General features: G+C 38.2%; 1 protein-coding gene across 1 annotated transcript; it reads right to left on the bottom strand.

The window, feature by feature from the left end:
- Positions 1-1728: 1728 nt before the first annotated feature.
- On the bottom strand, positions 1729-2232 carry LOC139901913 (uncharacterized). The gene has a single exon (XM_071884577.1). The coding sequence runs from the start codon at positions 2230-2232 to the stop codon at positions 1729-1731; it is 504 nt and encodes a 167-aa protein (XP_071740678.1).
- Positions 2233-15924: the final 13692 nt, after the last annotated feature.

Raw genomic sequence — 15924 nt, 5'->3', positions numbered from 1 at the left:
AACAATCAATACGGTCAAATTAACGACTAACAATACATACAAATGCGATGAATCGAGCAATTGACCAACATAAACTATAAAACTTTATAAAATTAGAATTTTTAAAGTTAGGGTTCATCCAAATATACATTTGATTGTCAAATAGTTTACACTTATGCGAAGAGAATGATGAGAATTACAATCTTTGTGTTTGAGGTTTAATCAAAAAGTGAAAATTGAAGGTATGGTGATGATGATGATAGGCGACGGTTGGGAGAGGCCAGGGGAGAAAAAAAATTCGACTGGTGTGATTGTGTTTCTAGTAGTCTAGGTTTAACAAGATAATATATAATTAGGCCTAATTAACCCACACTAGTAAATAATAGCCCAACAAGGAAAATAATGGGGTGGGATGGGGGTTCACGGCCGAATGGCCCAATGGGAGTGTTCCCGGGCTCTCGTTGTCTAGTACTGTGTAATCGTGGCTCGTTTCAAATGCCGTTTAAACGTACCGAAGGCCCGAAACGCTAAACCAATCGTTAAAACGCAACCAAACATTTAATTTATCAAAAACCCAATAAATTAAATAATTTTAAAAGTTAATAATTATAAAAATAATTTTTAAAATAAACCCGAGCGTTTCGTTGCTCGAAAAGCAGTTTTTGCCGTTATTCAAACCATAACGTTTTTATCGTATTTCTTTTATCCGAAATATTTTTATCGATTAATATTAAACCATATTAATTTAAATACCTTCCAAGGATCACGTATGCATTTAATACAATTAAACACGTAAAAAGTCAAATAATCACCGTTAAATCAACTAACGGACAGTTAACAGAAGTGACGGAAAAAACAAGGTTGTTACATTTACACTGGAAGGAGTTTTACATGGCATCAGGGTGACGCATAGGTTCCCGATGTCTGAGGTTTACCTGCTATGAGGAAGCCAATGTGCTCGTTCATAAGAGGGTTTCTCGTTACAAAAAAAATTAAAAATTAAAAATTATTAAAGATCATATAGTTGAACTCGAGGGCATGAGAAGTATCTATCTCTATCTCTATATACTATACTATATATAATTTGTCAGTATTGGTGACATCTTTTTTTGTTGATGTGGCACCTTACAAGGAGAGGTTTTTATGTTTTAATGATGTCATCTTTAAAAATAACATAATTGTTTAATTAGATTTATAATAATATAATTAAATATTGTTTACTGAGAATGATAAACATATTACTCTGTAATACTCGGTTGTATTCTCGAACTATGCATATTCAGTTTCATTTCATTCTTTTGAATTCAAATAGTATAAATTTTTTATTAAGTTTTATTAAAATAAAAGAAATCTTTTAGTTTTATTAATTGTGTGTTTATTTTATGAGACACGCTTCTTTTCACCTTTTTGGAGATGTTACACGGTTCCTTGGTAACTGAAATTGTTTGTACTTCGTGAATTCAATTTGATATATAGCTCTCTGCCTTCTCTGCTCTTCGTCTCCCGTCCCATTTCATAATTTCCGTTTCTATCTTCATATTGATATTGGTTTTCTCATAGGTAAACTAATTATTTTCTTTGTAATTTAAATTTTTTTTTTTTTAAAAGGCAAGCAAGATTTTATTAATTAAAAAGAAGACATACAGGGAAAAACAATACATGGCAATAAGGAGCATTGCCAGACTACATAAAAAAAAATAAGACTAGAGGAAGCTTCATGACATCTAATAAATCGCTACTAACTAACAATCAACCATGATCAGCAAATGAACACGGGTTTACGAGCCACTGATTCCAATCAATTTTGAGCTTATTCGATCGCTTGGAGATCCATTCACAGGATTTAATTTGTATCTCGTTTAGTAGCATCGGACCGGTTCCTTTAAGGTTTCGAAAGACGATTGCGTTTCTATTTTTCCATATTGTGTACCCACAAATCCACTCAACGGCTTGCCATAGTTTGGAAAAAGACGACGCATATGCATTACTCTTGCCACTAAAAGCTGTTTCCAAATTTGCAAAAGCCATGAAACTTTTATTCCACCAGCGAAAAACTCTGTCCCATATGTCAATAGCAACCGAACATCGTAAAAAAATATGTTCCACTGTTTCGATATCTCCGTCACAAACCGGGCATCTTAGAGAGTTAAGGTCGATACCCCGCTTGTCAAGCTCACTACGTACCGGGATTCTCATTAACAAAATGCGCCAAATAAGTATACCAATTTTATGAGGTAGTAGATTGTTACACATAGTTGGCTTACTGAGATTGTCTTGAGGAAGGAGTTTTTCATCGAGCTTTTGTGCAAGTATTGAGGTAGAAAACATACCATTTGATTGAAGATTACAAGACCAATAGCCATTATCTTTACATCCAAAATAGAACCCTGCAAGAAACCTTGATAATTCGTCTAGCTCAGCTTGTGTTCATCCAGTAGGAATTCGAGACCAGCACCAAGAGATTGACCATCCAACATCTTGTTTCACCACACGCTCCATGACTAGAGCGTTTGTGTTTTCCTCAAGCATGAATAGTCTTCGGAATTTGTCGCGAAGTAATTCATTCCCTAGCCATTTATCATTCCAAAATAAAGTGCTATCACCTTTACATACATTTCTCACAAAGGAATTAGAAAATTCAATACCGAGCGTATCGATTTCCTGTCCAATTTTTTGAATAGCATTCCATGTTGAATATTTGGTTATATTAATGATTAGACCATTATCACCCAACCCCCCGTCCCGCCCATGAATACAACGTATTACTTTCACCCAAAGAGCATTATTTTCGGTTCGAAAATGCCATCACCATTTCCCTAATAGAGCTAGGTTTTTTGCTTTGAGTGACCCAATATTCAACCCCCCGCCCTCATAAGATAAAAGAATATTATCCCATTTAATTTTACCCAAGAAATTTTTGAGATGTCACCCGACCCGCCCCAAAAGAATTTACGTCTCAAACCTTCGAGCAAGTTGATGACACACGTAGGAGCACAGAATAGGGAGAAGGTATACAATGGAAGACTCTCGTGAGTTTGTGTTACTGTAGTATTTATCTTTTTGAGTATTTATATGTTGAGTAAGGTATTCATTAGTATTAGTACTACTACTAATTACTATGAAATGTATCTATCTTTTCATGTAAACCAATTCATAATTTATATGCATAGCAAGTAATCGAGGAAATGTCTAAATGTATAAGGTTACACAAGTCTAAGGTTTTCTGCTTTCTAATGATAAACCTGAATTATTATGTTATGTTAAGAACCCAGAACCACTGCACTTGACATGTAACAATTCGTTTACATAGTCCTGATATAAAAAGTAGCAAGTTGTCATGTATTGCTTTTGGATAATTTCAAATAATTTTCTTTTTACTCGATTATTTGGTTTATACAATTGTTGTGTAATTATATTAGTTTTACGTTTTAGTCACGTATATACTGATAATATTGTGCCCCATACCCCACTTTCGTTGGATTGGGTTTTGTTGTTGTTGTTGTATTGTGCCCAATTAAGCTATTTATGTCGTTCTTATAATCTTAGTGATGATGAATGATGGCATGACTTTGTCTTATTCTATCTGGAGGCTCGAAGCTTTAAGTTTGAGGTATATTATTGGCTGGAGTTATGTATGCTTTTTCTTCATTCTTATCATTACCCTGCTTTGCAGTAAGGAGAAACTTTATTGCAAATGAGGCTACAAGGCTATCATGTTAGAATTCGTTTAGGACAATGTATTTTTATGATGGTCGGCTCATTCTAATGGGTTATGTTTTGAATATATTGTGTAATGGGTATAAAATACTTTAGTTAATATGTTTGTGGAATTTTTGCATATGTGTATTTAAATTGGACTGCAACTTTACTCTAATGAGCAAGGGAGAAGAAAATGATTAAAATGGCATTAAGACGGTCGGTCCAGTGAAAATGATCAGTCATCCCCTCAGTCACGAACTCCGACGTGAATAGCATGTATGAAGTGCCTAATTAGTTAGAAAATTTGCAGTTATCATTGTTGGGAAATTGCGGTCTCACTAATTCCCACCACCCAGTCCAACAATAACAGTAAATGAAGCGACCCGTCCTAATTCATCCGGACGAAGTCCATATCGATTACAAACGATTCACAATAGTTGGTTACATCGCGAGGTACTTGACCTCTATATGATACGTTTTACAAACATTGCATTCGTTTTAAAAGACAAACCTTCATTACATCGAAAGTTGACAGACATGCATACCCTTTCATAATATCCATCTAAAAATGATCTAATCTGTCATTTACTTAATCATAATCTTTACTGAACTCAACGACTCGAATGCAACGTCTTTCGAAATATGTCATAAATGACTCCAAGTAATATCCTTAAAATGAGCTAATGCACAGCGGAAGATTTCTTTAATACCCGAGAATAAACATGCTTTAAAGTGTCAACCAAAAGGTTGGTGAGTTCATTAGTTTATCATAAACATTCATTTCCATCATTTTAATAGACCACGAGATTTTCATTTCCATTTCTCATAAATATACGTCCCATGCATAGAGACAAAAATATCATTCATATGGATTGAATACCTGGTAATCGACATTAACAAGATGCATATAAGAATATCCCCTATCATTCCGGGAAATCCTTCGGACATGATAAAAATGAATTCGAAGTACTAAAGCATCCGGTACTTTAGATGGGGTTCGTTAGGCCCAATAGATCTATCTTTAGGATTCGCATCAATTAGGCGTGCACTAATTCTCAAAATTAGTGATGTTCCCTAATTCTTAGGCTACCAAGCAAAAAGGGGCATATTCGGCTTCGATCATTCAACCATATAATGTAGTTTCGATTACGTGTGTCTATTTCGTAAAACATTTATAAAAATTTCGCATGTATTCTCAGCCCAAAAATATAAAGGGTAAAAAGGCAAATGAAACTCACCATACTGTATTTTGTAGTAAAAATACATATAACGTCATTGAACAAGTGTAAGACCTGGATTCTGATTCTGCCCGGTCGCGCGCCGCGCGGGGTTATGGCGCGCCGCGCCATATGTCGCTGGCAGACCCCTTTTGCTATTTTAGAGTTTTTAAAAGGTCATTTTGGTCTTTTCGCATTTGAGCCAGATTTGGGGACTTAACCTCATCCACCCATTTCATTTATTCATTTCTTTTTTCTTTTCTTTTCATATTTCTCTCAAGAACTCAAACACCCATTTGATTTAAAGGGATTTTTGGAAAGGAAGAAGCGGGTTTTAATCTTTGGCGTAGTAGAGAAGTTTGTTCTCCTCGTTCTTAGCTACACGGTGATACTAGTGGTAAGCTCTAACTCCAAATTTCGTTTTCGTGTTCATCATTCAATTTTGGGGCTTTTGATTGTATGATTCATAGATGAAAGCCATTTAGTTGTTAATTGAAGATTAACACCAAGATTCGGGTTTATAAGTGTTAAAGGCGGGTTTTGGGTTGGTTAATGATTTAACCATGTTTAAGACATGTAAATGGTGTATAATCACTAGTATTAGTGATTATTGATGATTTGGAGACCTTTAGGGTTCTTGTGGTTGACTAATTTTGACTAGAGTCAAAATTAGGGTTTGTTGATGATTATGACCCGAATGTCGATTCGATGAGGTTTATAAACTTAAAATGGATTAAGTTGAAGTATAAAACCGAGTTAAATATGTTTTGGTGTCAAAACTTGTAATTTGTGAGATTTAGACTTTATGGGTCAAAATTAGGGTTTATGGGCGATTTTGAGAACGATAAGTGTTTAACACTTGTGTTCGGGTTTAATTGGCATATTAGGACCATTATCACTTGTGTTAGTGATTATTGGTTAGTTTGGGGGCGGTTTGTGCTTGGAAGTGCAATTGGGTCGAAATTGCACTAAGTGTCGAAGTGGGTTGGTTTGTAAATCCATCCTAATTGTGTTGTGGTATTTATGATAATGGAATAGGTACATTCCTTCGGCGAGTTGCGGATTATTCGGAAGCGTTCATCAAGGCAACAAGGTGAGTGTTAATATCCTATGTGCATATGAATGTGTATGATGGGTGCGGGTCGGGTGAAGTGGTTCTCGGTTATAGAGCTCACTTCACATATAGGTGGATTTGATGGACTTGTGTATAGGTCCAATTGGCACGGTTGTGCATTTTGGTTGACCTCCTTTTGGCGAGGTGTACACTTGTGTGTACGTTATTACATGTATTATGATGTGGTTTTGGATAACCCCGATGTGGTGGATTTTATAATCCCGTAACCGTGGGTTTTGGTATTGGAGAAGTGAATCGCGTGTAGTTCGGATTCATGATGACGCGTGTAGTTCGGTCATCTTATTGAGGTAGTAATCTCGTGTGGTTTCGGATTACTAAGGCTCGTGTAGTTAGGCCGATCTCGATGTCGTGAAGATAGTAATCTCGTGTGGTTTCGGATTACTAAGGCTCGTGTAGTTCGGCCAATCTTCATTGTGGTACTTGGTTCTCGGTATTGGGTTAAAGGGTTAACCTTGGTCGTATATATATTGTTATATATATTAATGTATTGTTGTGTTGTAGCTAACCCTCCGGGTGTAGCTTATTGGCGTTGTTCACATCGTCGTTGGTGAACTTATACTTGTTGATATCTTTAGCTTGTTGCTTAGAGATCGTATGGTATGCTTAGTGTAGTTGTCTTATACAGGGATGCTTCGGTATGCGGTATTTGATATTTGTGTGGCATGTCCATTTTATACATATATATGTATGTAGTATATTATCACTCACTAAGCGTTAGCTTACCCTCTCGTTGTTTACATTTTTATAGATTGCATGGATGCGGTGGCTCGGGTAAGCGGGGACTAGTGGACTTGGGTAGTTGCTTTAGAAGGCTTACTTTTGGATTGATTAGGATTGGGTAGCGTATCCCCAATCGCCATGCTCGGCTTTATTTTGTATTAAAAGTCTTGTGGTCGAAAACTTGTAATTCGTACTTTAAGGGTAATTTGGGCATAGGTGGGCCCGGTGTTGTAAAACCCTTTTTATTAATGGAACGTGTCAGTTTTACGTATTTGAATATGTGGTGAAAATCGTTTTGTCTAATTATGTCGGGAGGTGGTCAAACATTTTCACGTTTTTGACTTTTTGGGACAGCAGCCTGTCCAGGCCTTTCTGCGCGCCGCGCCAATAGCTGTGCAACAAAATAATTTTTTTTGTGTGTGTTATTTTAAGCGGGTCCAAACGTGGTTTGGTTTGGGTTGTTACAAGTGGTATCAGAGCATGGTCTAAGGGATTCAGGTGACTTGAGATAGGTGCCTAGACTTAGACTTTTGTGTTTGCTTAATTTGTTGCGGGACTTGTAGGATTACGGGTCGGAATAGGTTATAGTTAGTGCCTTGTTTGTAGGTGGACTAACGTTTATATTAGTAATGCGGATATTATTAATATATTATTTGTGTTGTGATAATAATTCTCGCGTATGTGCATATCGCGTAGAATTTTGTTTGTGTTTGTTTATATCATCGAGCGAGTCGTTGTATTAATGAGTTGATACGGCGTTTGTGCGTAATAAGGACTTGCAAACCTTATTACGGGTGCAAATCGTGTCTAGCAAGTGATGTACGACGAGTATTTAGCAAGATGGGGGCGGTATTGTGTGTGTGCTTTATACGTTCGTGATCTAATAGCTTTGCATTCCTTAGAATGGCAACGGGAAATGGGATCGAGACGAATGACGTGGAGTTTAACGCTAGAGTTATGGCCGCTGTTGCGGAGCAAATAAGTGCGTTTCGAGAAGAAATGGATAGGAAGTATTCCGAATCTCGGAGTAGTGGTGAAATGGAGCATTGTCTTAAGAGCTTCATGAGGACTAAACCCCCGATGTACGACGAAAATCCGGATCCTTTGATAAGCACAACTTGGATCTCGGATGTCGAAGGGTGTTTTCGTACTATTGAATGCCCTCCTGAGAAGAGGACAAGACTCGCTACTAGTTTGTTGCGGGGTAGGGCAAAGGATTGGTTGGATGGTAAGATTGATCTTGTCGGTGGTGAACCGTTTATGGCGTTATCATGGGACGAGTTTAAGAAGGAATTCTTCGAGGAGTTCCGAACTTCAGCCGATTTGTCAGAAATGCGTAATGAGTTGCGAAATTTGCAACAGGGTTCTATGGATTTGAATACTCTCAAGACGGACTTTATGGCGAAGGCTCATTTTTGCCCGGAGTATTTGGGGAATGATCATTTGTTGATGCAAGATTTCTATCGGACTTTGAATGATGACTTGAAGAATAAAATTAGCCGGGGTCAAGCAAAATCATTTGCGGAGTTATTTGCCTTGGCTAGAGGTTTCGAGTCGTATTCACGATCCAAGAAGAGTGAACCTGCAAGTGAGAGAAGGGTTGTTTCGTATGGTGCTCCGAGTAAGAGGACTAAGGGTCCGAGTGTGAGCAAGGGTGGTACACGGACGGGTATACCGGATTCTAGTGCGTCTAGATGTTACAATTGTGGCATGAGGGGTCACAAGTCGTGGGAATGTTCGGTGCCAAGGGGTGATGGCATGGTGTGCTTCAATTGCCAAGAAGAAGGACATCGTAAGTCGGAATGTCCCAAGTTAGTTGGGACGGGTGCTGTAGCGACCCCGACAAATCGTCAAGTGACGGCGTCGGCTACGTGGGTCCCATTACCTGATTATAAGTCTTTAAGATAACGTTTGACCAAAATATGTCGCCTTCATTTCAAAATAAAGATTGTTTCAAAGTTTACAAGAATTGTTCAACCAAAAGTTAAGTTACAACGTTATAAGTACGATTGAAATCCAGGCGACACAGTTTAAAGTAAAGTCAAAAGACGTTCCACGAAAAGCATGTATACTCGACATCCAATGCAAGTATCAAATAATGAGCGGAAGCATGTATCACATATCGTGCAAGACCTGAGAAAAACATAGAAATCTGTCAACGAAAACGTTGGTGAAATCATAGGTTTAGTAAGTAAATTGTATTGAACCACAAGGTTCTTTAAGAATTGTTCAACCAGAATCGTTCACATTCCAAAATAGTATTTGTATCACGAGCACCCAATTATCAAGGCTTAACCGAATCTTCCCTCTGAATTTTGAATTTAGTGTTAGAACTTACACTATACATTGTTGAAATTATATTTCATTCACTAACGGTAGCGAACCGTCTGAATGAGGGTTTGTTAAACCCGTATGGCCACACAACATAATCACTCGCTTACACTTACACCCTGCAAGTGGAACTAATGATAATTGGATTGAGGACTTTTGTTCTAACTCGTCTGTATCTTTGCTCTTGTATTCGCATTTGTATCCAAAGTATGAAAGTATAAACCGTATAAATGTACATAAAGTATATTTTTCTCAGCCCACGATTTAAAAGTATAAAAGTATTTGCAAAGGTGGGACTATGATCTCACCTCGAGTGCACGAGTATAAATGTACTTCACAAAGTAAACGTGTGCATGAAAGTTGCTTAGCCTTGACCTAAACAAGTAAGTTATATCAATTAACCCGTTACGACACAAGGTCGGGTGAAATGTGTTCAATTAGTCCTATGGCTCGTTACGACTCAATAATGTAGCATGTGAATCAAGTTGTCATGTTTCATGCAAGATACAAGTATAAAAGCATGTTAGAACGATTGCACAACCATTTGGTTAAGTTTGATTAAAAGTCAAACTTGGTCAAAGTCAAAGTCAACGGGGTCGGGTCGGGTATCCGACAATTTTTCTAAGTTATATAATCCTATATGAGTATGTTGGCCAAGTTTCATGTTAATCGGAGGTCCGTAGCATAGCAAACATTTTTCGTAAATTGACCAAGCAAAACAGAATCTGATAGTGCAATTGGACGGCGTCCCAGAGTCTGGACGGCGTCCAAGTCTGAAGGTCTGGACGGCGTCCCAGAGTCTGGACGGCGTCCAGATCAGTATACAGACCCTGTTTTGCTGAAACACAAGTGCACGAACCAAAAACCAAACAAACTCAAATCATGATCCGTAAACAATCAAAACATGTATCATACACCGTTGGAAGGGTATTTTGACGAAGAAAATGACTAGACACATTTCAACAAGTAATTCAACACTTACAACAACCCAAAACCGCATTAAACGTTCATAATCAAAGGTTCAAGTTCTAAAAACGCATTTTATGATTCGGGCAACCAATTTACATGTATGATATGCCGTTTCGAAGGTAATCAAACACACATTGCAACAAAATTATTATCTACAATATTTCATAGCATTTGGTGCATCAAAAGTTCATCTAAAGCTTATCAAACTCTAACGAAAATTCACAAAAATCAATAGTCATGAGTTTGATGTTTCCTTAATCAACCTATACATCAAAACGAAGCTAAAGATACTAGTAACACAATTAAAACATGCACTTTAACAATCTAACAACATTTGATCATCCAAAATCAAAGATTTAGCAAGCAATTTTCATGATGAACTAGTTACACCAAAAACAACAAATCAAGCATACAAATTACATACACGACATCACAATGAGCCATAGACACTAATGAACACACTTTTAAGTCAAGAACACGAATTTAAAGAAATCTAGAGTTTTAGAAATGTTACCCAAAATCAATGAAGTTAGTATCAAATCGAAGAGGATGATGAGAGGATCAAGAATATGTAGTCGGATTTGTTGTGAGCTTCCAAGATTGAATTTAGATGATGAATGAATGGAATGGGTTTTTGTGTGTGTGTTCTTGGTAGAGAGAAAGATAGAGAGAGGTGATGAAATGAAAAATGGGTTGACTAGTTGACCTAGTCAACTAGTTTGCCCATTTGGCAACTCCGGTCCCTCGAGTTTCAAAGCGGGTGCGGGATTTAACCGATCGAATATTTTAAGTTACACGGGAGTACGGGAGATATTGAAATTCGATAACGAGAATATTTAAAACGTTACATAACAAAGGATACGAATCTAGATACGAAGGGCATTATTTATAAAGAAAAAGACGGGCGTTAAAATAGTTTAGCGGAAAAATGCGGGATGTTACATTATCCACACCTCAAAAGAAATTTCGTCCCGAAATTTAGTTGGAAGTAGTAGTCGATATCTCTTACTCGAGACTTAGAGTAGTAACTCTACGAATGAGTGAAGGTACTTTCTTGGACATTCCACGAATCCGGATAGTCGGGGTGTTACGTTGTATTAAGGTTCGGTTTTTACGATACCTGGTTCAGCCGGTTTTTCCTATGAGGAGGAGTTTGTCATCAATAGTTGGTGCATCTAGAAGGATTGCACGTTCCTGTTCCGCAGGACACGTTTCTAAGTTTGTTACACGAAATGTAGGGTAAACGGAAACTTAATTGAGTCGGCCGTTCTAAATGGTAGGAAGCGGCTCTAATACGCCCCAAGGTTTCAAAAGGTTCAATATTGCGGATATAACCTTCCTCGATTTCCCAAAATGAGTTACAACTTTCCAAGGTGCGGTTTCTCAATATTACGCGGTTACACACTGGGATTTGTGAGGTTTTCATCTAAGTTTGGTATGACTCTTTTGGCGACTACGGGTCGTCTCGAGCCCTTCTCGGACTTGAATGATCTCAATTGTTGTTTCCTGATGTAGTTCAGATTTCGGTGGTTGATGCTTTGGTTAAATGAACAGGGGTATGACATTAGCGGTCATATAAGGTTTCGAAAAGTGCGCGTGAACACACGAGTGGTGACTACTGTTGTAAGAGTGATCTACTAAAGGTGACAATACGAGTTTGTGAGATGTCTTTCCAAGACGTAAATCGTTCGTTTGCTCGGTTCGTCAGTTTGTGGGTGGTACGCGGTACTCATGTCTAAGCAGGTTCCCAAGGTTTCTTGTAAAACTAGAAGTGAAACGAGTATTTCGATACAGAATAATTGACAAAGATACACCGTGTTGGAAAAGAATCTCTTAAGATACGTTTGAACAAGTTAGTTAGGGTTCGAAAAATGTTCGTTAGGACTATTCACCCTCGTGGCGAATACTAATGTAATATGAGGAGTTTATCTATCCATGGAGAAATGTTACAAGGAGTTTCCTTAAACGGAAATGCGAGCGATGAGGATGGGAGTGAAATGAGGACTTTGAATAGGATGAGCTTACATCTCGAGGTTGCCATAACGTGCCTCTAGTTGTCAAAAGTTGAAGTCTGAAAGAGAAACGAGGTAGTACACGTAGTTGTATAGTTCGGGGTTGAATAATAGTTGGTCGATTATCAGAAACACAAGGACGTTAAGTCAAAGAAGAGTGAAGTATCATTGGATTGTGTGTTATCTTAAATTCCAGTAATATCAGACGGTAATGGTGAAATATCAGAGGTATGTAGTGTGGTACGTGATGACGAGAAAATTGATCGGATCCACAATTTAGTATTCGACTTCTTCGTGCAAAATAACGAATTTAACTAGAAATGTTGGTGTGAAGAATCACGCTCAAGGTTCGAACACGGAGAGGTTTAAAGTTTTCCTTAGTGAGTTAACGAGTTTAAAAGTCATGTAACACGAGAAAAGTCAGAAATGAATCTTCGGTAATAACTGACGAGATCTAAGATTTTACGAATACAAGTCTGAGTGGGGAGAGTTTCCTGATTACATGTGGCTTGATTTCGAGATTGATTGTAATGCCTTGACCATTAACATTATGGTCTAGAAAATTGGACTTCGTTCAACAGAAATTCTCACTCGGAGAATTTGGTATAAAGTTGCTCTTTTCTCAAAAGTTCGAGCGTAAGATGGTGATGTTGTTCGTTTTCCTTCTTTACTTAAATAAGTTAAGACGTCATCTATAAATACGATAACAGATTTGTCTAGATAAGTTGCATACGTGATTTAGGAGGTTCATGAATGCGGACGGAGTCCTAAATAAATCAAACGGTACTAAGAGAGATTTACAACTAACGTTGCGAGTTCGGAAATGGCTTAGGAGACATCGTCTCACTTAACCCCCAATTGATGATAACCGGAACGGAGGTCGTTTTGGAATACACACGGGATTCATGCAAGAAATCATGAGGTCATGGATGCGAGGGAGAGGGTATCGGTTTTTTTTTTTTTTTTTTTTTTTTTTTTTTTTTTTTTTTTTTTTTTTTTAACGAATAGGTTTCGAGCTCCCTAGTTCTATAGGTGTCAAGTCAAAAGTCTTAACGTATATCCTCCAATAAAATTTATAGGCACACAATATTTTCCGTTGGTCACTTAAATTGCCTAAGTAGTGTCTAGGGGAAAAAGGTGGAGTGCAAAGGGTACGAGTCAAAGTCTTGTTTATAAAACGTCTAACGGTAATCGAATCAAATAAGTATGAAATATACGGTTTGTTGTGAAGAAACGTACCCGTGACTAGTCCATCGTCGTCTCGGGCATCCTAGGTGTCGATGTTGAAAGTTCAACGGCGTGCGTTGGGGTTGATTTTCTTATTTGGGCACGCACTCCTAAAATGTCCCGGTTGGCCACATTCAAAACAAACACCCGTCTTGGGTGCATTGTGCTCCTTTTGAGCGACGGGAGCGGTATTCCTACAATCGTGGGCTACATGGCCACTTCTTTGACACTTCAAGCAAAATGGTTTGCCACATTCGCCTAAATGATGTTTGTAGCACTCGTTACAATACGGTAGGTGTCCGGTATAACCCCTCTTGCCGTCGGAGGTGTAAGGCTTCTTAGCAAAGTTGTTGTTGCTTGATTGGGAGGGTTCCCACTTTCTTTTGTTGCCGCCCGATTTATCCTCGGCCTTAGGTGCCGGAACTACGATTTCGTCAACCGTTTCAATTAGTTGGCGAGCCATGTTCATAGCGGCTTGATGAGTAGTGGGTTTGGATGACATCACCCCTTGTTTGATGCTTTTTGGAAGACCGAGCATGTAGAGCTCAATCCTTTGAGATTCGGGGTTAACAAGATTAGGACACATCAAGGATAGTTCGGCGAAGCGTTGATTATAAGCTTTAAGATCGTTTCCGACCGCTTTCAAAGCTCTTAGTTCTTCCTCAAGCTTTCGGGTTTCTTCGCGCGGAAAATATTCAACAATCATCTTTTCCTTTAGATCGGCCCAAGAGAGGGCATGAGCTTCATCGGTACCCACCGATTGAACATAGGTGTTCCACCATGTTAGAGCAATTCCGGAGAAAGTGTGAGTGGAGTATTTGACCTTGTCTTGGTCCCGACAACCGCTTATGCTAAAGACGGCTTCCGTTTGCTCAAACCATCGGGTGAGCACGACCGGTCCCCCGGTTCCATCAAAAGTGTGAGGTTTGCACCCCATGAAAGCTTTATAGGAGCATCCCTCGTTTGAGTTTCCGGCTCCATTGTTGTTGTTGTTGTTGTTGTTGTGGTTGTTATTATTATTGTTGTTGGATGAGTGACCGGCCATGGCCGCATCTACGGCGGTAGCTATCATCCGTTCGAGAGCTTGTTCGGGAGTTTCATTGCGGCGTACACGACGAGGAGCCATTGTTCCTTAAAGACACAAGAATATCGTTGGTTAGTATTTTCAACAATACTAACCGGAGTATGGAATAAGGATAGGGAGAAAATTTTCCTTGACTCGCCCTAAATTCTTTATGTCATAATGTCGGAACGTCCATGTGAATCACCGTAATATAATCCCGGAAATTATATTACCCTGATTCTCATGTGCATTTAACATTACTTCATAAAGTCAAGGTGTCGCGTCAACAAAATTTATCAACATAAGATCAAGATCGAATACGAGTTAGATATCATAGAAGAGTTCGAGTATAAATGCACAAATAGTCAAGTAATTCCTACTGCAGTCTATATGCCGGTTGTAGTCTAGATTCACCTATGTACCCTATGACTCGGGGTGGACACAAATGAACTCTAAATCCCTACAACCAAGGCTCTGATACCAACTGTAGCGACCCCGACAAATCGTCAAGTGACGGCGTCGGCTACGTGGGTCCCATTACCTGATTATAAGTCTTTAAGATAACGTTTGACCAAAATATGTCGCCTTCATTTCAAAATAAAGATTGTTTCAAAGTTTACAAGAATTGTTCAACCAAAAGTTAAGTTACAACGTTATAAGTACGATTGAAATCCAGGCGACACAGTTTAAAGTAAAGTCAAAAGACGTTCCACGAAAAGCATGTATACTCGACATCCAATGCAAGTATCAAATAATGAGCGGAAGCATGTATCACATATCGTGCAAGACCTGAGAAAAACATAGAAATCTGTCAACGAAAACGTTGGTGAAATCATAGGTTTAGTAAGTAAATTGTATTGAACCACAAGGTTCTTTAAGAATTGTTCAACCAGAATCGTTCACATTCCAAAATAGTATTTGTATCACGAGCACCCAATTATCAAGGCTTAACCGAATCTTCCCTCTGAATTTTGAATTTAGTGTTAGAACTTACACTATACATTGTTGAAATTATATTTCATTCACTAACGGTAGCGAACCGTCTGAATGAGGGTTTGTTAAACCCGTATGGCCACACAACATAATCACTCGCTTACACTTACACCCTGCAAGTGGAACTAATGATAATTGGATTGAGGACTTTTGTTCTAACTCGTCTGTATCTTTGCTCTTGTATTCGCATTTGTATCCAAAGTATGAAAGTATAAACCGTATAAATGTACATAAAGTATATTTTTCTCAGCCCACGATTTAAAAGTATAAAAGTATTTGCAAAGGTGGGACTATGATCTCACCTCGAGTGCACGAGTATAAATGTACTTCACAAAGTAAACGTGTGCATGAAAGTTGCTTAGCCTTGACCTAAACAAGTAAGTTATATCAATTAACCCGTTACGACACAAGGTCGGGTGAAATGTGTTCAATTAGTCCTATGGCTCGTTACGACTCAATAATGTAGCATGTGAATCAAGTTGTCATGTTTCATGCAAGATACAAGTATAAAAGCATGTTAGAACGATTGCACAACCATTTGGTTAAGTTTGATTAAAAGTCAAACTTGGTCAAAGTCAA

This window comes from Rutidosis leptorrhynchoides, chromosome 3 (assembly GCF_046630445.1).
Source record: "Rutidosis leptorrhynchoides isolate AG116_Rl617_1_P2 chromosome 3, CSIRO_AGI_Rlap_v1, whole genome shotgun sequence".
NCBI classification, from domain to species: Eukaryota; Viridiplantae; Streptophyta; class Magnoliopsida; order Asterales; family Asteraceae; genus Rutidosis; species Rutidosis leptorrhynchoides.
Note: the sequence above shows the minus strand (reverse complement) of the source record. Positions and strands in the feature narration are given on the sequence as shown.